This window comes from Hyperolius riggenbachi, chromosome 3, assembly GCF_040937935.1.
Source record: "Hyperolius riggenbachi isolate aHypRig1 chromosome 3, aHypRig1.pri, whole genome shotgun sequence".
Lineage (NCBI taxonomy): Eukaryota > Metazoa > Chordata > Amphibia > Anura > Hyperoliidae > Hyperolius > Hyperolius riggenbachi.
Genome location: NC_090648.1, coordinates 58,768,660 through 58,794,590, shown reverse-complemented (window position 1 = coordinate 58,794,590; position 25,931 = coordinate 58,768,660). Strand labels below are relative to the sequence as shown.

The following is a 25,931-nucleotide window of genomic DNA, read 5'->3' as shown; positions in this document are numbered from 1 at the left end:
CACACACACACTTTACAACACACACACACTTTACAACACACACACACTTTACAACACACACACTTTACAACACACACATACACACACTTTACAACACACGCCCACACACACACACACACACACACACACACACACACACACACTTTACAACACACACACACACGCACTTTACAACACACGCCGGCACACACACACGCACTTTACAACACACACACACACGCACTTTACAACACACACACACGCACTTTACAACACGCACACACTTTACAACACACACACACACACACACACTTTACAACACACACACACTTTACAACACACACACACACTTTACAACACACACACACACACACACTTTACAACACACACACTTTACAACACACACACACACTTTACAACACACACACACACACACACTTTACAACACACACACACACACACTTTACAACACACACACACACACTTTGCAACACACACACTTTGCAACACACACACACACACTTTACAACACACACACACACTTTACAACACACACACACACACACACACACACACACACACACACACACACACACACACACACACACACACACACACACACTGCATTATTTTGTCTATATTGAAAATTGTCCATTCATTTGCTGTAAGTGGTCTCTAATTACAATTATTAATAAGCATGGCTGTTCAAAAGACAGTGCAGTACATGCCACAGTTATGAACATGGCAGGCAAACAAAGGTGAACAAATGGGTCTTCGAGTGAGTAACTGTAAGGCTACAAAAGCTAATTTAAACCTCTATTCTCCTGTGTTAAACAGTTTAGAAGAAAGCCAAAAAGGCAATACTGAAGTTAAAAATCTTACGACGTTTGCTGAATAGCAATCCTCTTTATTCCCAAGCTCCTAAGGAGGCTGCCAGGCTGCATAACAGATACTGCAGAGCATGCTGGGAGGGTTTTTTCTCTCCACTGCACAGGGAGGTCCTCACCTTCATTTCCCTATCCCGCCCTAAGGGCCCATTCACACTAGAAATCGCTAAACGCTAATGCAAAATGCTGAGTGTTTTTTTGGTGTTTTTTCCTAGCGATTTTTCACTGTATAGAGAGCATTTTTCCAGCGATTAGCGTTTTGCAATTTCTAGTTCAATTCAAATACTTTTATTGAAACGCTAATCGCTCCAGAAACGCTCAGAAAACGCTGCATGCAACGCGTTTGCGTTTCAGCAAATCGCTAAATGCTTAGATGAGAACACTTCCATACACTTTCATTGTGCACACGTTTTTCAAATCACTGCCGATTTTCAGCAAAGCTGAAATCGCTCTGAAAACGCACAAGTGTGAATGGGCCCTAAGGCTGCTTTCACAGTGAGACCTTACAGGCTCATGTTACAGCAGCCTGTAACGCAGCCCAACTCCCAGCACTGAAAAATCAATGGGCTGTACACAGTGCAGTCAGCTATTGTTCCTAGCCACATGGCTAATTAATATTCACTGCACAGTAGTGTTGTTGGATCAAGAACGATCCGGATCTTTTTTGTTTTTTGTGAGTCGAATCATCCGAGACTCGGTTCACAGTGGATGTCTGGAAGAAACAGGAACTGCAGCTTCTCTCACTGCTGCAAATGATTCAAAGATTTGGAAAACGGCTCACCTCTGTTCATCTGACAGTCTCCCCAGGACGATCGCCCGCACCCCGCCACCCCCCCCCCCCCACTGGATGGCTGGAACTCGGGAGGGCTAAAGAATAATCAATCAGGAAGCAGGGTAAGGGAGGATATTACATCACAATTGGCTTTAGACAAGACAGTCAAAGATGGAGCCTGCCGTGAGCTGTCAGGAGCATCAATCTCTGCAAATACTATATAAAAATTCAGGGAAATCCAAACGTGGACAGTGATATGCATATGTAATGTAAGTACAGCCAATATTTAGCTACTGTTATATGTGTTTTTTTTTTTCCTCTGGGACCTTATACCTAACAGCTCCTCTTTAAGGCCTGCTTGATTGAATTGAAGGTGGGGGTGATCCTGATGAGTGGATGAGACGGCATTCCATTGAATAGGGGCTGCTCTGGAGAAGTAGTGGGGCTTCGTGACTGAGTAAGAGATGTGAGGGGTAGACATCCATTGGAGGATCAGAGAGAGAGAGCGGGTGGGGGAGTATTGTCATGAGATTATATTGTACCTGTTCTGGTATTCTGGCTATGAATACTTTACTTTTTAACTTTTTTTTTTTTTTTTTTTTTTAACTTTCACTGCTAATGGCAGGAACTTCAAACTTGGTACAGTCGGTCATTGGGTGACTGAGATTCAAATTATAAGAGTGGGTGGAGCCAAAAATTGCAAAACAGATATTTTTTTATTCCAACAGTAAAATTTGATTTGCTTCAATTCTCACAGTTTTAAACCCGGATTCCCCAGACTCTATATGCTCTTTATGCACACAGGGCTACTGGACAGGATATCTGAAGCATTTTCAAGCCGACATCCTGTTTCATCTTCAGAAACGGGACCATTTAGTTTATTTTGATGTGTTGTCAAAAAGTTTCTTCAGATATAGTAACTTTAAAATATAATATCTTTAATTACAGGTGGCATTGCTGTATATGTCTTAATATACTTTACAAGTGGACCACTATCAGCACATGATGAGTGACAGCGGAGAAAAGTGTTTTTCTTGCTCTGAATGTGAGAAATCATTTAATCAAAGGGGAAATCTTCTAAAACACATGAGAGTCCACACTGGAGAAAAGCCATTTTCTTGCTCTGTATGTGAAAAATGTTTTAGTCAGAAAGAAACCCTCATGGCTCATCAGATACTTCATACTGGAGAGAGGCCTTTTTCCTGCTCAGAATGTCCAAAATATTTTACTTCAAAATCAAGCCTCCGAGCACACCAGAAGATTCACACCGAAGTGAAGCCATTTTCATGCTCTGAATGTGAGAAGTCTTTTTATCATAAGTCGCACCTTACAGTACACCAGAGTACCCACACTGGAGTGAAGCGGTTTTCTTGCTCTGAATGTGGGAAATCTTTCGCTCGGAAGTCGCACCTTGAAAGACACCAGAGTACACACACTGGATGGAAGCCGTTTTCTTGCTCGGAATTTGAGAAGTCTTTTAGAAATCAACAAATGTTCAATATTCATCATCAGACAATACATGAGCGAGTGGAAATGGGCCTGAAATCTGTTTTTGATTAAAGCGGGAGCAACAGTTTTACTATCCCAGGAAAAAACAAAAAACCGCAAATCAATACTTGTTCTACTTACATAACAAATGTATTGTACTGTCCACATTTTGTTTCAAGTGAGTGTTATATAGAAAGTCAAGAGAAAACTTTTTCAGGCATTTTCCATATTTACTACCTCTGACTGAAGCCAATGCTGAAGTCATTTCCTCCCTTACTTCCCCTAGTAACTGCACTGTCATATTAAAGTGGATCTGAGATGAAATTTTACTCATTGCATAATTGTGTTCCTTTCCTTTTGTTTATAGGGCATTCCTCAAGCCAAATACTTTTTTGTTTTTGTTTTAATACTCTTAATTCCCTATAAACTAAACAAGCCACGCCCACAGGTTTTCAGAGAGCCAAGGCACTTTCAGACAGTAGCAAAGGCTCATGGGAGCTCAGTCTGGACAGGAGGAGGGGGAGGTATTACTAGCCAGAGATTTCAGAGGGAGGAGGAGGGGGGGTTAGGTTTTTTTTGCTCAAGATGCAGATAAGCCTGCCTCTGTGTAATGTTTGCAAACAACATGGCTACTGTCATTGTATCACAGGATGAAATAATCATATTCTATTAAAGCTGTTTGCAGCTAGATTTGCTGTGTAAACGATCTAAACTTTAGATAAGATATACAGTGGTGTGAAAAACTATTTGCCCCCTTCCTGATTTCTTATTCTTTTGCATGTTTGTCACACTTAAATGTTTCTGCTCATCATAAACTGTTAACTATTAGTCAAAGATAATATAATTGAACAAAAAATGCAGTTTTAAATGATGGTTTTTATTATTTAGTGAGAAAAAAAACTCAAAACCTACATGGCCCTGTGTGAAAAATGATTGCCCCCCTTGTTAAAAAATAACTTAACTGTGGTTTATCACACCTGAGTTCAATTTCTGTAGTCACCCCCAGGCCTGATTACTGCCACACCTGTTTCAATCAAGAAATCACTTAAATACGAGCTATCTGACAAAGAGAAGTAGACCAAAAGCACCTCAAAAGCTAGACATCATGCCAAGATCCAAAGAAATTCAGGAACAAATGAGAACAAAAGTACTGTAATTGAGATCTATCATTCTGGTAAAGGTTATAAAGCCATTTCTAAAGCTTTGGGACTCCAGTGAACCACAGTGAGAGCCATTATCCACAAATGGCAAAAACATGGAACAGTGATGAACCTTCCCAGGAGTGGCTGGCCGACCAAAATTACCCCAAGAGTGCAGAGAAATCTCATCTGAGAGGCCACAAAAGATCCCAGGACAACATCTAAAGAACTGCAGGCCTCACTTGCCTCAATTAAGGTCAGTGTTCACGACTCCACCATAAGAGACTGGGCAAAAACGGCCTGCATGGCAGATATCCAAGGCGCAAACCACTTTTAAGCAAAAAGAACATTAAGGCTCATCTCAATTTTGCTAAAAAAACATCTTAATGATTGCCAAAACTTTTGGGAAAATACCTTGTGGACCGACGAGACAAAAGTTGAACTTTTTGGAAGGTGCGTGTCCCGTTACATCTGGCGTAGAAGTAACACAGCATTTCAGCAAAAGAACATCATACCAACAGTAAAATATGGTGGTGGTAGTGTAATGGTCTGGGGCTGTTTTGCTGCTTCAGGACCTGGAAGGCTTTCTGTGATAGATGGAACCATGAATTCTACTATCTACTAAAAAATCCTGAAGGAGAATGTCCGGCCATCTGTTCGTTAATTTAAGCTGAAGCGATCTTGGGTGCTGCAGCAGGACAATGACCCAAACACACCAGCAAATCCACCTCTGAATGGCTGAAGAAAAACAAAATGAAGACTTTGGAGTGGCCTAGTCAAAGTCCTGACCTGAATCCTATTAAGATGTTGTGGCATGACGTTAAAAAGGCAGTTCATGCTAGAAAACCCTCAAATAAAGCTGAATTACAACAATTCTGCAAAGATGAGTGGGACAAAATTCATCCATGGCGCTGTAAAAGACTCGTTGCAAGTTATCGCAAACACTTGATTGCAGTTATTGCTGCTAAGGGTGGCCCAACCAGTTATTAGGTGCAATTTCTTTTTCACACAGGGTCATGTAGGTTTTGAGCTTTTTTTCTCGCTAAATAATAAAAACCATCATTTAAAACTGCATTTTGTGTTCAATTATGTTATCTTTGACTAATAGTTAACGGTTTTTGATGAGCAGAAACACGTAAGTGTGACAAACATGCAAAAGAATAAGAAATCAGGAAGGGGGCAAATAGTTTTTCACACCACTGTATAGACAAGTTACTTGTTATAGTTAGGTTTTCATCTCGGATCCGCTTTAAGCTTCGTTTATAAACACATGTGAGCACAGCATAGATGCATAGATCAAATGTAGGAGCTTTTATCTTCTCAGCCTTGTTTCACAATGAGCTGCCTTTAGCCAATCAGCTGCAGTTGGAATGTGGGAGGGGAGAGAACAAGCTTTGATTTTATGGCTATCAATCCTTGACATTTTGCTGTAACATCACAGGGGTACCTATGAGATTGCCGCCGGGAGACTTGGGCGCAGGATACAGCCGATTTATGGCTTGCGCTGCTCCTGCACAGATCCTGGCACCGTTAAAGGATACCTGAGGTAACATGATGGGATAGACATGGGTATGTACAGTGCCTAGCACATAAATAACTAGGCTCTGTTCCTTTTTTTTTTTTCTTTCTCTGCCTGAAATAGTTAAATATCAGGTATGTAAGTGGCTGACTCAGTCCTGACTCAGACAGGAATTGACTACAATGTGACCCTCACTGATATGAAATTCCACCTATAAAACACTTTCTTAGCAGAAAATGGCTTCTGAGAGCAGAAAAGTGATACAAAGGGTCAGTAGCTCATAGATTTTAGCTCTGGCATACGTCATCAAATGTGTCATTGAGCAAAAACAATAAAACAGTTAAAACGTAAAAAGTAGATTTAAACATAAAATAAAAATGTGGAATATCTTATTTTTAGGAGAAGGAAGATAGATACAATTGTTTATTTCATTAGTTTATTTTCGCCCCAGGTGTCCTTTAACTACTATTCCCCCTACAGGTTAACATGGATGGTGGGGCATGATGTAATTTGGCTGCCAGCTATTGCTGGTGGCTGAATTACAGTGTTTTAAAAGTAACTTCAGCTTCGTCTTCTGATGGTGCCGAAGTTACCGTGTATACTCTCATATAAACTAAATTTTTCAGCATGAAAAATGTGCTGAAAAGTCCCCCCTTTGGCTTATATGCGAGGCAGCTGGCAATGTCTTCTACTGTGTCTGCGCCTCCATGCCCCTGAGTGCGGTAGTGTGCTGATTAGCAGTCCCCGATCTGTGCAGCATTGCCTCTTTGATGATTTCACTCTCAGCGGATGGAAACTTTCACTTGTTTCTTAATTGCTGCATCCCCGCAGCTAGGCTGTGCTGTGTTATGTGTCTGGACCTGTGTTGTGTGACAGGCTGAACACTTTATGCTCGGAGCTGTAAACTGCTGTGCTTGCAGCTCACTACCATGTCAGAAGCACTCGTAGTGAGCTGCAAGCACAGCCGTATACAGATCCGAGCATAATCAGTGTTCAGCCACCTATCTGTCACACAACACAGGTCCCGGCAGATAACAGCACACCCTCACTGCGAGGAATGTAGCAATAAAGAAACAAGTGAAAGTTTCCCGGCTGCAGGGGGAGGGAGGGGAGTAGAGCGAGTGAAAGCTAAAACAATAAGGATCTTTTAGACTACATCTCCCTGCATGCTTTGCTGTGTTCTGCACATGTGCAGTAGGACACAAAAGTTCAGGAAGGAAGCACGTGAAGTGCAGATGGAGATGTAAAGTACAGAGGAGATAATGGCTCTACCATGGAAGGGATTTATGGGAGCAGTTACATTCTTTGAAGTTCCCAGGGAGGCAATTGGTGCCCTGGTGAGTCCAGCTTAACATTACGGATAATCCTTTGTTTTTTGTTTGTCTAATTAGGACTCGTTCACACCTAAAATCGCTAACCACTAGCGATTTGCGTTAGCGTTTTCTGTGGATGATTTAACGTGGAAAAATCACTGTACAAATTTGTGTTTTTAGAGCGATCGCGATTAGCGGTTCTATATATGCTAATGGTGATCGCTCCAAAATCGCCGAAAAAATGCTGCTTGTAACACGTTTGCGATTAGCGATAATTGGTCAAGTGTGAACATGGCCGTAGACTAAAATAGCACTAGCGTTTAAAAAAACAAAACGCTAGCGCTTCAGCAATTAGCGAGAATCACACGATTCCCGCTTAGATGTGAACGAGCCCTATCAGTCATTCAGGAAACTCACAAGTAAATGTACTGTTAAGCTTGCTGGTGTCTGCAGAACAGCCATTTACATTGTTGAACATTTCTAAAGCAAAGTTCTGAAGGGCACTGACAATTAGCAGACATCTGGCAATGTAGAGGGGGCTGCCTCACACCGAGGGTCAGCTGCATGACATAAGGCTCCTACATGTTTTAAATAATTATTTGTTACGCTAATCAATGATTGTTTTGGACAGCAGTTTAAGAGCAAGTGATGTACAGACACTCTACTCTCCATGTTTGGAAGCCTTTGCTGTTTGTGTGCATCTGACCATTTATACTGGACATTGGGAGGCCTCATACTGGGGGCACAACTTGCTATTTATATTGTAGAGGGGGGTATACTGGGGAGGGGGCGTATCCGCAAGTCTATCACTTTTTCCTGATTTTTGAGGGAACAGTGGGTACATCGGCTTATACACGGGTCAGCTTATATGCGAGTATATACGGTACTTACTGTACGCCGCTATAGCTGTAATTCCTATTATGGTCTATGGTGGCGCCGGCTGCACCCCCATTTCCTGCGCTGTTATTACAGCACTCGCATCACAGGATTATGAATATCGACGATTAATGTACATATGATTTGGAAGCTTATTCAGCATTAGAGATGACAGAGAAACTGCAGATACTTGACAAGAACTGGATTTGGGATTAACTGTTACACTTTTTTAAAGGGGCACTATGATAAAAAAAAAGTATTTACTGATAATTTTGTTAACATGTATGTAATAGTAAAGACATCAGGTTTTTTAGCAGAGTTTTTGATTTGAAGACCCTCTTAGACATGCTAATCTAGAACATGTGACCGCTGCTCTTATGTCATGCCGATAGGGTTTGCTCTAACTGCTTTCACTGATTTCTGCAGACGGCTCTGAAAGTGTGCTGCCTTGTGTAGTTGCTATAGAAATTTTAAGAAGCATATAAATAATCCAGCTGCTATATTCAAAAACCACCACATTTGAACTCGCAAACTAGGATGCAGCTGTGTTACCATGAGATTATTATTATTATTATTTTTATTATTATTAATAATAATAATAAAGTTTGGCAATATTTTATGTATTACTGCATAATAGATGGGGGAGACCTCACAAACATTAAACAACTCCACGCAGGGAAATTTTAACATTTAACCTCCCTGGCGTTATGATTATTTCTAGGTTTAGGCTGGTTTCACAGTGGGACGTTACAGGCGCACGTTAGAGCAGCCTGTAACGCACCCCACCGTACAGCAATGAAAAATCAATGGGCTGTTCACAGTGCCCACGTTGCGTTACATAGTAACGCTGCGCCACCAGACAACGTACTGCATGCAGTACTTTCTAAGCAGCAGAGCCGCGTTAGACTGCTTGCACATGCTCAGTACGGGTGTTTTTTTTTTATTTTGGGGGCGGAGAGGAGGCGGGGAGAGGCCGCTACGTAGCCAGGCACATGGCTACTTAATATTCACTGCACTTGCAGTGTTTTCTTCTTGGAGCGACCGCTGATTGGCTGGCGGGACCGCGTGATGCTGAGAGCTCCGCTCACGTGGTCTCCGCAGTGCCTCCGACAGAGCAGGCGCACCAAGAGCTGCTTGTAACGCGGCTCTTGGTAGCGTCCTGCTCCAACACCACCAGGCGTTGCGTTAGGGACACGTTTCTTAACGTCCCCTCTAACGCAATGTCATGGTGTGAAACCAGCCTTAAGGTCTAAAAGCCATAGCATTTTTTTCCACAAGCTTTTACCCTAAAGGACCCTAAGAACAAGAAGAAAAACATACTACAGAGAGCTCTGCAGCAGCTCCTGCATGAAACTCACTCAGGCACGGGATTACCACCCTGTTCTGCGGCTTTCCTTTTCTGAGCCTTACTCGGGATTACCGCTAAGGAAGTTAACAGTGCACAAAATAGTGATGTAAAAATGAAGGTATAAATACAACATATGAGTCATTGAGTCAATATGGTGAGGGAGAAAAACACGGGGAGGAGGGCCCTGCCAAATAGGCTTACAATCTGAGGTGTGGGGAAGAGGTACTCGTAAAATGGGATGGGGTATAAGTCCAAGGGAGGAGAATGGAGTTATTAAGATGGCAGGCAAGCAAAGCTGAACAAATGGGTCTTTAAGGCCTGCTTGCTTCAGTTGAAGGTTGAGTGATCCTGATGGGGGGGACAGGTTAAATTCCATTTAGTAGCTGCCTAGAGAAGTAGTGGGGCATCGTGACTGAGTAAGTGATGTGAGGGGTAGCCATCCATAGATTGCTGGAGGATCAGAGAGAGCGCGGGTGGGAAACTACTTCTGGATACTGCCTTGTGGCTTCTGCCTTGTTAGGAGGGCTGAAAAACTTTTATTTATCATCTCTCGGCCACTTGAGAACATGTAAATATCTTTACTGCCATTGGAGATACCTCAAAATAGCTTTTTCTTTTCTCCTACCATGGCTTAAAATCATTGCTTAGTGGTAAAGTTGTTGCCTTCCATACACAAGTTTGAGAGTTCAAATCTGGTGGGTTTTTAATTTAGCTGATGAATTTACATGCTTCTCACAATTCTATAGCAACTTCACAGGGCAGCACACACTCAGAGCCCTGTGTGCAGAAATCAGTTTAGTTGTACATTGGCTGTTGCTTGGCAAGAAAGTGAAGGCAGTCAGAGCAAACATCCTTTTGAACATGACAGCAGGGCTGTGGAGTTGGAGTCAGAGCAATTTTGGGTGCCTGGAGTCTGGGAAAAAATGCACCGGCTCCGACTCCTAATGAATTTAAACTGTAATTACAATAGAAAATATGATAAAATGTTCTATTTCTCAGATAATGGTCATCATAAATAATTTATATACACAGTAATAGCTGTGCTTAGTCCACAAACATGAAATAAACCAATCAAAATTAGTTACTTGTGCTGCTTCAATAAAGCAGTCCCCGTATTTTTAAAGTCAGATATACATATCTGATTATGACTGTACAGTCTATATCAGCCTTTCTCAACCAGGGTTCCCTAGAACCCCAGGGTTCCTTGAGCACTCTGCAGGGGTTCCTTGGAATTTTCCCCCATCGTGAGGGAAGTATAATAAAGCACATTATAATAGGTGGTACTTCAACAAGAAGCACTAAATTGGGGGGTCAGGAGACAGTATGAGTGTCAGTGTAATGGGGGTAGTGAAATCAACAGCCACACATATTTTTAAAGACTATGCTTCCTGCAAAATAAATGTAGGGGTTCCTCGAGATAAAAAAAAATGTTTGCAGGGGTTCCTTGAGATCCCAAAGTTATTTGCAGGGTTCCTCCAGGGTAAAACGGTTGAGAAAGGCTGGTCTATATGATGTGTACACAGGAATTATATATATATATATATATATATATATATATATATATATATATATATATATATATATATATATATATATATATATATATATATATATATATATATATATATATATATATATATATATATATATATTCTCGTATATTCCGGCATATAGGACGACCCCCCAACTTTTCCAGTTAAGATATAGGGTTTGGGATATACTCGCCTTATAAGACAACCCCTCTTTCAACGCACATCAAATTAAAATTACAAAAAATATATTATATTATATACTGGTGCTATGTACAAACAGATACTGGCACTGTACTGTATGTGGTACCCGGTATATAACAGTATATAGGCAATTGACTGGTTGGGTTGGTCAACTCTCCCTAAGTGGATTGGTCAGCTCTCCTGGTCTACCTGTTTTTCACTCAGTGGTATGGAAGAATAGATTGCGCTGTGCCCATAAAACACATCTTTCATCCTTCTGGCCCACCCTTGAATCCTATTTACCTCCTCCTTTGCCTCTCCGATGTCACACATGTGCATCTGCGCCACTTCACTGCAGTCCTCAGCAGTGAGATCTGAGAGTCGGAACAGGATAGGGCTTATCACTCGGCATCAATGACACTCAGCGTATAAGAGATATATATATATATATTATACACTAAATATCTATGTTGTAAGAATAAAGCCTGATGTGTAGCCGTGTCGCTAATTGAGATGGTCAATGAGATGGAAATAATTCTGCGTTGATGCTGACAATGACAATGTTAAATGTTGTAATAACCGTGACTAATGGGCGAATAAAATGTGTGGATTTTTAATACAATAGCACATTTTATTTTAAAACTATAATGGCTGGAAAATAAGAAATAATTTTTTTTTTTTTTTACAATACAAAATTAAAATAATCCTTAGAAAAATGTACCGCAAAGGAGAAAGCCTAATTTGTGGTGAAGAAGAAAAAAAAAACATACATAATTTCAGGGTGATAAGTAACAATAAAGTTATAGATGAATTATTGGGGAGAAAATTACTCTGGTTTTTAAGGGGAAAAAAACTGTGGTCGGGAATTGGTGAAATGTAAACATTTTTCGCTATCGTGTTTCCTTAAATTAATTTGCATAAAATCTGCAATTTATTTCATATTTTACTAAACAGTAAACATTGTTTGAGGCTAGGTTCACAGTGAGACGTTGCATTGTAAAGTTGCAACACAATAAAAAAAATGGTAACGCAGATTAACGCTGCGTTACCATCATATTAAGTAGGTACAGTAAAGCATACAGTAAATTAAAAGTATGCTTTCCTGTACCTGGTAACGTGCATTTAGAGCTAATGCACTGCAGCAGTGCATTACCATAATGCAACACATTACCATTCAATACTAATGTTGCACTGTGAAATGCCAAGCCAGGGCTATGCCATTTATTCCATCATCACAATATAAAGAAAGACTGCCTTAATGTTTTAGGACAGAAAAATGGGCACCTGAGGAAAGGAAGTGGTCCAAAACATTGTGCCAGTCTTTTTGAATGTTCTCCAGATTGAATAATTGGTATATCTTTGGTTTTGCTGTTTTTTAGTTGTGTATCTGGGTGTGGTGGTAACCTATGAAATAGCTGCCATAAAATTTGGGCAAAGGATACAGCCAATATACGGCTTACCCTGCTCCTGCACAAGTCCCGGCGGCGTTAATTATTATTCCCCCTCCAAGTCCACGTGGATGGTGGGGAATGATGTAATTCGACTGTCAGCTTTTGCTGGCGACTGAATTATGGTGTTTTAAAAGTAACTTAAAGAGAATCTGTACTCTGAAATTCTTACAATAAAAAGCATACCATTCTATTCATTATGTGCTCCTGGGCCCCTCTGTGCTGTTTCTGCCATTCTCTGCTGCAAACCTGGCTTGTAATTGCCAGTTTTAGGCAGTGTTTACAAACAAACTAACCAGCTTCTAATAGGCTCAGCTAAGCAGAGTGTGTTAGTCACACAGAGCCTGCAGGGGGTGTGTACAGCTTCTAGCTAATCACAAGCAGCCCTGCACATTCCAGTCTGACTGCCTCAGCCTGACTGTGCCGACTATAGAGAGAAGATTAGATCATATAACAGAGATAACACAGCTACTGTGCAATTAGGAAAAGCTGCAGTAAGCCAGACCACATTAGAAAAGGCATAGGAATTTATAGCATAGAAGAAATAAAGATAAACAATTTGTTACAGAGTCTCTTTAAGCTTCGTCGTCTGACGGTGCCGAAGTTACTCGCTGTGTGCCACTATAGCCGTAACGCCTGTTAAGGTCTATGGTGGAGCCGGGTGTGCCCAAATCTCCTGCGCTGTTATAACATCGCTCGATCAGTAGCTCCCAAAAGATTAAGTTACAAACACTCGCACAATGCTAAGAAAAGGATGTTCCATGTTCAGATTCACCGCTAAGGCATTGGGAGATTGATTACACATTTACATACAAAAATTACCAGTTACATGTTTTTTCTGTAGGCTAATACGCTACGTCTATTGTGCGGCTCTTCCATGATAGCATAGATGATCTTCAAATATTTAAAGGGAAACAAGTGTAAAAACAAAGAGCAGTTTAACTTACCTGGGGCTGCTTGCAGGCCCCTGCAGTCATCATCAGTGGTGAGCGAAAATGTCAATATTCTTGTTGCATTCATTTTTGTGAAAATAATTTAAAATTCAAAAAATTTTGAGCAAAAATGCCATCACAAATCTTTTTGTAATAATTTTGTGATTTTTAGCTAATTGTCAATAAAGATTTTGCTTAAATTTTCACATTAGTAAGACAATTCATTTTCTAAGACCATATTTCAAAAATACAGTGTAGTTTTGTGAATATTTTCTCAAAATCAGAAATGGCATTTTCAATGCAAAAATGACTTTGGCAAAAATTTACAAGCAACATTGGTCATCATGTGCCCACTCCTTCCTTCCGCAGCCCTCCAGTCAGCAGCAGCGACCCATTCAAAGCTAAATGGTTCTGGCCAGTCAAAGGCTACTGCGCATGTGCATAATGCTTCAACTTCTCGGACAGCACACCTATCTTGCTTCAATGGCTGTGCAAGGTCTAGGCCGTGCGGCTAGCACAGACTTGATATAGACCAAAAGCAAAAAAATGACCAGCATGGGGCTGCTTCCTGCCCCCTGCAGTCACCCTGTGCCATCCTTCCGCAACCCTCCAGTCAGCAGCAGCGACCCCTTCAAAGCTGACACACCTCATCACCCTCCCATGCATGGCAGCATTATGCACATGGCCAAAAGCAAAAAAATGACCAGCACTTGCCGAATTCTTAAAAAGTAGATTATTTATTCACAAAAAAATTGTGAACAAAATGTAGCCATGACATCCGGTCTTCCAGAATGTAATTATAGCTCAGTAGTAGTAGTAGCTCTTAGCTGCATACAGATGCATGAAGATCTCCTCAGGTATAGGTTACACCTTCATTGCAGCCCAATTCTGCTCACAACGGACTGTCGCCGTTTCGAACCGATCAACCGTTCTTTGTCAAGTGATAGCATGTTATCACTTGACAAAGAACGGTTGATCCGTTCGAAACGGCGACAGTTCTAACATTTTGTCCCTAGGCCTTCTCAAAGGACTATAGAACATGATCTGCGTATGGAGGAAAAACATTTTAGCCATTTATTTAGGAAAGGGTTCTTTACAGTAAGAGTGATTAAGATGTGGAATGCATTGCCACAGGAAGTCGTTATGGCAAACTCTATAACTGCATTTAAAGGGGGCTTAGATGCTTTCCTTGTGTTGAAAGACATCCATGGCTACAATTACTAGGTAATGCCTAATGATGTTGATCCAGGGATTTTATCTGATTGCCATCTGGAGTCGGGAAGGATTTTTTTCCCTTTTGGGGCTAATTGGACCATGCCTTGTAAGGTTTTTTTTTGCCTTTATCTGGATCAACAGGGATATGTGAGGAAGCAGGCTGGTGTTGTACTTCGTTCTCTGTTTGAACTCGATGGACGTATGTATTTTTTCATCCAAAATGACTATATAAGTGAAAAAGTACCAGTTTTTGAAAAAGTACAACACAACATTGACTCATATGAGCCAGTGCACATAATCCTATAAAACACTTTATTGGGGCATATTTCTATTGTACTGGTTAGGGGCTCCATCTATGATACTGACTTTGAATCTCGGCTCTTCCTGTTCATTAAGCCAGTACCTATTCAGTAAGGGTTCCCTGGGCAAGACTTCCTAACGCTCCAACGTGGCCTATTGAGCCCACCCTTAGTGACTGCAGCTCTCATGCACTTTAAGTGCGCTATACAAAAATTACGATTATTATTATTATTATTAGGATTATATTGTGGGTGCAAAGGCACTAGTGTATATTGTTGTTATAAAATTTTTAAAACATTGGAAATGTTTATATCCAATAAAGCACTTAATAATTACGTAATTGAAGATCCTCTGAGCACTTATACTCATTTAGTGACACCCATGACCTCTGGGGTTTCAGCAACAACCTAAACATTAAAAAATTAAAATGACTGATTCGTGAGGTAAATTACCGACTTGTGCAGTAAATATTTCAAGAAATTGCAATTCACAAAGTTTAACGCAGTCAGTAAATCAAGCAAGCGTTCTGTATTCACCTCCAGCTTTTAGCAGCCGAGAACTCATTCTCTCCATGCTCTGTCCATGCCATAACATTGACAGCCAATAGGGAGAGCCACACACCCTAATTTTTTCAGACACCATGGAATGTGGAACTTCACTTTGGCAGAGCAGGGTAAGGAGCCATTTTATGAGGCTTTTCTGCATGTAAACATCTGTATACTCTTATGCAGAAGGGCTTCCCCTGGTGGCTGCAGCACATCTAAAAGAATGTCGGGGATGCACTGCACAGAAAATCCAGACTCCTACACATAGCGTCTTGCCTTACCGATGACCTGCTCCACAGCTGGTGAGATTTACTGAGCAGAGCTTAGTGAATTGAAGCATGTTTGCTTGTTAAAGAGACTCTGAAGTCTCTTTTCTTCCCTTCTTTTGTTTAACCTCCCTGGCGGTATGCAGTTTGAGGCTGCGTCCGCAAGGGATTTTTAGAATAAAAGTCATTTTCAACTTCGTAGCTAGCACTAGGCTAGCTACCTGTGTCCCCCGGCACCTATCTGCTACCCCCGATTGCCGCCGGCAACACTCACCTGTCTGCGATCCCGTGAGAGCCGCAGCTTCCCAATTAGCTTCAGTCATCACTATGGCGACGATCAGACATGACATCATGCGCAGTCCCGATCCTCCCCATTGTGTAGCCTGGAGCTGATCAGGAGGCTGTGCCATTGCAGGATCCCTGGGTGGTATGTATTGCGGCAGGGATCGGGGGAGAGCGGAGACACTTGGGGGGCACAGGTAGCTAGCCAATGCTAGCTGAAGATAATACAGCAAATTTTATGAAAAAAAATCCTCCCGGGGCCATGCGATCCGCTGCGGCGGCTAGCCCGACACTGTTGGGCTAACCGCCAGGGAGGTTAACATTCCTCTTCAGCTTTAATGCTGGAGTGAAATGGCCGCATCCCCGTGGCAGAGGAGTGATTTATTACTTAGAAAACGACCTGCAAGGTTCTACGACTTTGCAGTTCGCAGATCATGCTGGGCTTCTCTTTCTGGAGAGGCTGAGCTTTCAGCTGTAGCTCAGCCTCTCCACAATCAGTCTTTGCAGATCTCTGCCTCCCCCCACCCCTCTCAGTGAAAGAAGACTGAGAGGGGCGGAGAGTGGCGGCGATCCGCAAAGATTGATTGCAGAGGAGGCAGAGCTACAGCTGAAAGCTCTGCCTCATTGAGAAAGTGAAGCCCTGCGAGCCCCTAGGGCAGGGGTTCTCAAACTGCCTCGGGCATCTTTCAGGGATGCCTCGGCATGCATTCCAATCCTTTATGCAATACCATCAGGTAATGCAACCGCGCATTAAAATACAATGTGGCTGCTTTACCTGCTAGTTAACCTTAAGTCTCCGCAACCATGGTTGAAGTTAAACATGAGAGGAATTGCGGTGCCTAATAAGCATCACTAGCTACTTGGTGAGGGTCGTCGCCTGATAAGGATCATAACAGCATTTCGGCAGTTGTTTTTGCCGAGGGGTGCCTTGAAAAAATGTCAACGCCATCAAGGGTGTTCTCACCCAAAAAAGTTTAACCACTGTCCTAGGGCTTTGCAGGGCTAGTAATAAATCACGACAGCAAGGGGGTTGCTGAGCTGGGCTCCTACACCAGGTATGACACCTGGTTTGCCGGTGCGCAATCCCTCTGTGAGTCACCACTTCACAATGGAAATATACTGTATTGAATGAAGGAGGCACTCAAATGGCGTATAAACTTGCGTTTATCAAATAGAAGCAAAACACGACATGTTTCGGGGAAATCCCCTTCCCCTTCAGGTGTACCTGAGGAAGGGGATTTCCCCGAAACATGTTGTGTTTTGCTACTATTTGATAAACGCAAGTTTATACGCCATTCTAGTAATAAATCACTCCTCTGCCACGGGGATGCGGCGATTTCACTTTGGCTTTAAAGCTGAAGAGGATAGTTAAACAAAAGAAGGGAAAAAAGAGACTTCTCAGAGTCTCTTTAAATTACCAAACTTTTACCTCATTCGGAAAATCTTTAGTGAATTCGGGGAAAAAAGTGTAAAATACCAAATGCAGTATTTTACTGACCTTAATGATTTTACCGAACGGCCCTTAGTGAATTGAGGCCATTGTTAAGGGCTCGTTTCCACTATTGCGGTGCGGATTCCACCGCTGATGAAATCGCACGCTGATGCGATTCCGCATGCGGTTTTTGCCGCAAATTCGCATAGGTGAGGGTATATGCGATTTTAACCATGTCACTGCCTGTGTGAATTTACATTGTTACCTATGCGAATTCGCGGCAAAAAACGCATGGGGAAACGCATGCGATTTACCTATTAAATACATTGTGTGCGATTCGCCTGCATTCCACACGCAGGCGAATTCTGAGGGCTCTGCCGTGCAGAAAAATCCTGCACAGAAAAACGCACAGCAAAACTGACAAGTGGAAACAGGCCCATCCACTTGTATTGGCTGTGCGAATCCGCATGCGGACAACGCATGCGGATTCGCGATAGTGGAAACGGGCCCTCAGTGAAGGACTGATCACCATATATATTAGCACCACTCCAAAATGTCAGAAAAAGTATAACATTTTATTTAACCAGTTCAAACTAGGTGGACGAGTATTCTCTTCCAGATAGGCGCCGTACAAGTCTATCTAGATGCGTATCCGCATCCAGTGTTTAAGCAGCGATGCCTCAGCCCTGGGCACTCCGTCGGTTTTCCTTGTCGGCAGTTGTGAAAGGGAAGAACGGCTTCCCCGTACCAATTGCAGTGCGTGAAATGAATGGACAGGTCTATTCATAATAAAGATTGTTAATGAAATTTTTTTTTTTATATCTATCTGTGTGTATCAAAAAAGGGCGCCTGGAAAAATGGGCGCGGGGTATAGCCGAAATTTTAAGTTTTAATGCAAAACCATATTTTTCTTTTAAGGGGTTGTAAACGAAAATTTAGTGCTGAATAGGTTAAATAAACGGAAATGAAATGGCAAAATACCGTCTATAACAACACACGAATTCTGAAAAGAAACGTCAAATATCGTCTATAAGAAAAACGATATTTACACTTGTATTAAGCATAGCAATGCAATGGTATGTTTTACAGATATTTTACTGTAATTATACCAAACTGTAGGCTCACACAGATCTCTCCCTATCCCTAACCCCTAGACCCCTCTTTGTTTAAGTATATATAATTTAATAAATTGTATATATTACATATTGTGCTGTAACTATACCTAACCTTACTCTCACACAGAGCCCTCCCTGTACCTATCCCTAACCCCTAGACCCCCCTGGTGGTGCCTAACCATAAGACCCCCCTGGTGGTACCTAACCGTAAGACCCCCCTGGTGGTACCTAATCCTAAGACCCCCCCTGGTGGTGCCTAACCCTAACCACCCCCTGATTGCGTATATTATACTGTAACTATACCTAATCCTCCCTGTACCTATCCCTAACCCCTAGACCTACCTGGTAATGCCTAAACCTAACCATCCCCACCGCACAAACACCCTAAACGCATATAAACAATAATATATTTAATCCTTAAAATACTTCTCTACAAATAACATGCATAAAATAATTTCTATATTTGTAATAGCTTTAAAATAGCCTTAAAATCACGTATACATTAATATTATAAATAGAGAAAAGTATATATAGATATATACAATACAATAGATAGCCTTACAAGCATTAGAAATCTTAAAATGAGAAGGACCATATGCAATCCAAAACTAACAATATTATACATGCATGATAAACTAAAGTGCAAAAACACAACAAAATCTAATACAATCCATAAAGTGAATGATCAACTACTAAGCTAAAGTGCTGTCTGAATATGTTATGATACTGGTAGGTGGCAACAGTGAGCCCTGAGGGTTCAGTCTCAAGGAAGCGGGGTGACGCCAGCGGAATCGGTGGACTCATCCACCCTGATATACTCTTGATTATTCACCTGTCCTTTATCCAGTTTCTGACGTTTTCCTATATCCTGGGTGAAGTATATCTTTTCATTGCCCTTTGTTGCCACCTACCAGCATCATGATATTTGCAGACAGCACTTTAGCTTAGTAGTTGATCATTCACTTTATGAAAAGTTATTTAAAAAATAAGTTGAAAAATGTTCTTCTAGGAGAAAACTCAGTTGAAAAAGTTAATTGTATATGGGCCAATGTACTTAATTGCACAATAGCAGTTTAATAGCCTGATAAGTCAGCTACTTCCTCCATTCATGTCCAACGTGGCCGCCGCTTATAGCACTGATATGTAGTGCTGCTAGATGTATGGGCACCTTTAGGGAAGCATGGAGTAAAAAAATATTCAAATGCAAGAATAACATCAACAAAAAAAAAAAAACAGCCTACATGGATTCTCCAGGCTATACAAACTGCATCTTATCATATGACCTTTTAGCTGTGTCCATGTCAGTCTGGTTCTAATGATCATGTGTGCCAAGAGCAGGAACGCTTTTCTAGGATGAACGTGAGTGAATGAAAATAAGTAATTGTAGACACATTTGGGCTTTTGTTTTTTTTACACCCTACCTACATAGGCAAAAATTGTTTTGGTAGACTAACAATATTAGAAAATATAGTATGAGTGTTTGTTGCTTAATATTTCATATTGTTTTGGATGCTCTGTGATAACTGAAAATGAATACTTGGAGCCATATGCAATTCACTTTTTCACCTGAATTTTCTCCAAGGTGATATTTTTCCAACTTAAAACAAAATGGCTTTTAAGCCACCAGCAAGCAAACAAATACTGAAAATAATTTTTAGAGTAATTTTTGACCTACTTTTTGGTACTTTTTTCCATTGCAAAGTTCTAAAAAGTTATTTTATTTTAAATTGAAGATGAAAAATGATCTCCTGAAGTGAAGTATATATTTTCATTGTTCTCTGTTGCCACCTCCCAGCATCATGATATTTGCAGACAGCACTTTAGCTTAGTAGTTGATCATTCACTTTATGAAAAGTTCTTTTAAAAAGAAGTTGAAAAATGTTCTCCTAGGAGAAAACTCAGGAGAAAAAGTGACTTACATATGGCCCCTAGTGTTAAGGCACGTGTAACTAAATGCAAATTCAACTATTGTTAAAAAATCAATATCGTGGTTTGCGGCAAGACAACTTCCTAATCATCAAAGTGGTGATTTTTTTCATGCGTATAATTTTATGCGCGCAGGCTTTTTACGCGTACTATTTTAAGCGATCCATGCGTAAAATTGTTTGTATTGTGCCCGCAGCACGCTTCCTCCTTCTGGCCGGAAGGAGTCAGAGCAGTAGTAAGTAGTGTAATGCGGCCAGCACGCTGCTTGTGGAAGAGAAGGATCCGCACATCAGGCACTCCTGTTCTGCACCCTGTCTCCCGTGGTCATACTGTGTACTGTACATCTGCTCAGTGCCCAGGATCTATTATTTCTCCACTATCCTGTCCAGCAAACAACTTCGATCACCACCCACTGCCCAGGACCTGCTGTGGTACTCAGCTTTGCATTTATTAATAGCTGCTTTTTGTTTTGATCAATTTACAATGCAGTAACATTTATAAACATGACAGAAAATGACATACTATCAATTTGATAGTATGTCATTTTCTGTCAATGCATGTTTGTAAATGTTACTGTACATTGTGAATGTAATGTTAAAGCTTGATTTGAAGAAAATCGTCAAAAAAAAATCAAAATCACAATTTTTGACAGAAAAAAATCGAAATTCAATTTTTTCTTAAAATCATGTAGGCCTAATAAATACAGCTCACTTCTGCACAAATCATTTTGTGATTTCATCCAGAGGCGTAGCTAGGGCTTTCAGCGCCCGGGGACAAAGACTATTAATGCGCCCCCTAAAGTGAAGGGTGCGGGGCACATAGCGCGCCGCACCGTAAATGGGGCACGGCCACATAATGAATGTGGACGTGGTTATGGGTGGAGCCAAATGTACAGGAAGTTAGCAGTAGTGTAAGCTGCGTACAGCTCCGCCTACCGCCTGTTAGCGATGATATGACGGCAGCGGCGGTAGGTGGAGCTGTACGCTGCTTCTTCTGCCCAATCAGTAGCAATCTTATGTATGACAGGGCGGCACGCTGTGGATCCGGCCCCCGCCTCCCTCCGCATTAAGCATTGAAACATTGTTACACTCGCCGCCACGGCCGAGGCAGAGGCTGGGCAGGCTCCACCCTCTGAACGTTGGGCTATGGGGGCGCAGGGAAGAGTGCCTGACTTCTGTATTCTCTCCCCACGGTCCCCATCCTGTCACTGTGCCCTGCTGATCCTCGCTCCTCGCCCCCGGCAAAGTATGGATCACAGCGACCAGCGGGCGTACGAAGATTACAGCACACTTAACTCACATCCTGATCTGCAGATTAAGGCTACAGTCCGGTCGCTAGAGGTCCAGGTGACAGGTCTCTTCTGTCTCCTCTGCAGCGCCACTGCTCACATGCTTCCTGATACACTATACAGGAAGTACGCAAGCGGCGCTGCAGAGGAGACAGAAGAGACCTGTCACCTGGACCTCTAGCGTCCGGACTGTAGCCTGCAGATGTGAGTTAACTGAGCTGTAATCTTCTTACGCCCGCTGTGATCCATACCTTGCCGGGGCTGGGGGGCGAGGAGCAGGGAACAGCAGGGCACATGCTGATGCTATAAGTTGAAAAAAAAAATCATTAAAAAAAAAAAAAGAGACAGACATTGTACCTAATCGCTGCCTGCTCTCCCCCAACACTACCAATCCCCCCCCCCCCTGTCCCAGGCTCACCCACCCACCCTCCCTCCCTTAGTATGTCTCCTATAAACAATTTATGGAACCTGTAGGAAGGTTGGGTATAGATTGCGAGGAGGTGGAGGGGTAAGAGGGTATATATGACATGATGATAAGTATGTATGTCATATATACACCCCCCCCCCCTCCTTCAATCAACTATATACCCAACCTTCCAGCATGTTCCATTAACTGTTTATAGGAACACATGAGATGAGACAGATATACCTAATCGCTGCCTGCTCTCCCCCAACACTACCAATCCCCCCCCATCTCCCCACCCCCCCAGGCTCACGCTCACCCACCCTCCCTCCCTCTGCCAGGCTTCAAGTTCGCTCACCGTCATATATGCCTGTATAGACAGACATTGCTGTGTGGTGTGCGCTGCCTCTGGTCCTGGGCTGCCTGGCTGATTTAAATTTGGTCCGGTGCGGCTGCCTCCCCCTCGGCTCCACGCACGCTGTCTAGCCTTTAGGAAGGATGGAGCTGGCTCGCTGGCGGCGCCTCTCTCTCTCTGCCAGCTGCCGCTCTGCGCAGCGTTCCACTCGTATGGACGCGGTGCGGTGGTGACGTGTGACGTGTGATGTGATCACTGAGTGGTGACATCCGGCCCGGCGCCGAGGATAAGATAAATGTAAATATATATATATATATATATATATATATATATATATATATATATATATATATATATATATATAAAGACACTGCAGCTGGGCGCCCTTGGGGACCTAGCGCCCGGGGGCACTTGTCCTACCCCGACCCCCCCAAGCTACGCGTCTGATTTCATCTTCACAAACATTCTTAATTTTTTTAATTTCTAAAACTGACCGTAAGCTGAAAAATTTTCTTTAGTGGAGCCTTAGCTGCAATATGCTTTGTACAGTGTACCACAGATGATTAAATCTAAAGTTTGATACTTGGGGCTTCCTCCAGCCCCATAAATATGTGAGTCCCTTGCCGTCCTCCCACGGTCTGTCATATGCACAGAAAACCCAGACTGACCCGACTGAAGCAATTACCGAGAGTGATTTCGGCTGAACGGCAGACGGCCTGGGACACGCACATGTTTATGGGGCTGGAGGAAGCCCCGAGTAAGTATCAAATCTTTAGATTTAATCATTACTGGTTTACTTTAAGGAGCATTGATGATGAGGCCCCAGAAATTTCCTTCCGTCTTGCCGCAAGAGCAATTAGCTGCACAGGGGAAGAGTGGTTGCTACTCATTTTCAACATCCGGACTAGTCAATTCACTAGTGGAAAATATTAAAACTTCTACCTGCCAGTTTGTTAGAAGCATTGTGAATGGCTTGTTTTTTTTCAACACATACAAAGCGATTAACAAACAATGTTTGCTTTCAATATATGGAAATAACCTGAAATCATTTTTTTATCAACAAATGTTGAATGTTTCACATTAATCCATGCAATACACAGAGGCAATCTGAAAATGAGTTTTTCCTCAACAAAAGTTGTCATTTCCAGAGAAGGCAATAAGTCTTCTATGCAAACTATATTCATCAAGAGGACCTGTTATACTAGGCGATTTAGCACTACCGTATTAATTACAAAGCAGTAAAAGATACTGCAGAATATAGATGAGCATGAATAAACCATAGCAAAATCTGCCTTTTCAAGGTGCAAAAAGAAGCCTAAAAAAGAAAATGTAATGTTCATTATTTTTGTGCTCAAATTCAGCACTTTTCTACACACAAATTTGAATTTTACAATAATAAATATAACACTAAATTTAACCAGAAAGATAAATAATTACTCATATTTTAGAATTTTAAAATTAAATGCAATTTATTAATTTAAATTAAACAGACCCGTTGTCTACACCCTAGGTTCTTAACGTGTGGTACGCGTACCCCAGGAGGTACTTCTGATGGTTCAAGGGGGTACTCGGGCTTGATATAATTAACTAAGTATAACAAATTTAGAGTTTTAGATTATGATAAATCCTACATAAACAACACCAAATTAGTATTTTAGCTAATTAAAAGCAATAATGAATGCTTGGAAATAGTTTAGAACCAATTATTATGTACTATGATTAAAAATATATTTGTCAAGGGGTACTTGAGATAATGTTTACTATGCCAGGGGGTACTTGGTGAGTACAGGGTTTTAAAAGGGGTACATACCAATAAAATGTTAAAAAAACACTGGTCTACACCATAGGGCATTTTCTTTTAGTTGTATAGAATGAAAACTGACTAAAATGTCTAAATAACATCAATATACAGCACAGCTTGCAGGTAATATGAAACATTGCAAATTAGGGCAGGTCACCTGATAGAACATACATAGAGCTAACACATTTTTTATGTAGATATTAGAATCTTGTGCTATTGAATACTAGTCATTCAAAAATTCAAATATCAAATATATTTTGGTGTCAAAGCTACAATTTAAATAAAAATTAAAATACAGGTTTGTGAGTTTGTTGCTGGACATTTGTTTTCTGTATGGGCATAACACTGCCCACCCTCTCCTGACCTATACATGGTATTCATCTATTGTTATGTTAGTGATACATCTTCAGCTTTGATCATTCCTTCAATTTGCCTTTTGTTTATACTTTGGAATGTTAATGAAGTTAGCACCTGATGTCTATGACAGCCAATCGGGGGGGGGGGGAGAAGGGGGGGGGGGGGGTTTATAAAAAATAAAAAAAGGTAAAATGTATTTAAAAAAAATAATAAACATCCCTGCTGGGATCAGACCCCACCAACAGAAAACTCTGTTGGTTGGTGGGCAGAAATGGGGGGGGGGGGGGGGAAATCACTTGTGTGCTGAGTTGTATGGCCCTACAGCGAGCCCTTAAAGTTGCAGTGGCCTAATTAGTGAAAAATGGCCTGTCACTGGGGGGTTTAAGGCCAAGGTCTTTAAATGGTTAAATAAAGAGGTCTGGAAACTGTCCTTTCATACCTCTGTAAATAGACCTTTTGTTGTTAACAATAAGCCCTTTTTAGCCAATCCCACACCACTTCATGTTGGTAATTGGAGGGGAAGTGAATATAAAATGGGTCAGACCTCAGTCAGGCAGAAGGCTCACAGAGAGATCACAGGAATAAGGGGACCCAATACTACTTTCTACCAGGTAACTATAAACATACTGATTACCTCAGCTGTAATATTGATCTAAATACATTATAGTTAGGATTGTATTGTGTTATTTTGCATTCTTTAGATTGTACTGTTAAGAGAAATTATCAGTTATGTTAATAAGTTTGATATAATACAAAAAATGGTGTTTTAAAGTATATATATATATATATATATATATATATATATATACCACACCCCTGACATCCACCACTACCATGGACAAGGTCTCCTCCTGCCTATCTGCCATCTCTTGGATGTACGCTAGGTTCCTGAATCTAAATCTAGACAAAACGGAATTCATGATCTTCCCGCCCCGGTCATCCCTGGACCTCCCAGATGTGCAGGTCACTGTTAACCACACTACCATTCGCCCTACCTCTCAAGCCCGCTGTCTGGGTGTCACCCTGGACTCCGCACTCTCCTTCACTCCCCACCTCCAAAACCTCACAAAGTCCTGCAACTTCCACCTTCGTAACATCTGTAAGATTCACCCTTTCCTGACCCCTGCCACCACCAAACTCCTTATCCATGCCCTCATAATTTCCTGCCTCGACTACTGCAATGCCCTTCTGTCTGGTCTCCCTATGACCCGAATAGCCCCACTGCAGTACATC

General features: G+C 41.7%; 2 protein-coding genes across 2 annotated transcripts in view; both read left to right on the top strand.

The window, feature by feature from the left end:
• The window catches only part of LOC137562125 (zinc finger protein 850-like), a 178,175-nt gene that overhangs the window by 40,289 nt on the left and 111,955 nt on the right, over positions 1-25,931 (top strand). The gene's annotated exons all lie outside the window — the stretch shown is intronic.
• On the top strand, positions 2,644-3,198 carry LOC137562126 (oocyte zinc finger protein XlCOF19-like). The gene has a single exon (XM_068273458.1). It carries the CDS (start codon positions 2,644-2,646, stop codon positions 3,196-3,198), a length of 555 nt encoding a protein of 184 aa, XP_068129559.1.

What these genes read in the sequence shown, in the direction of transcription:
- LOC137562126 (XM_068273458.1), top strand. Translation starts at nt 2,644, where the DNA reads ATGAGTGACAGCGGAGAAAAGTGTTTTTCTTGCTCTGAATGTGAGAAA.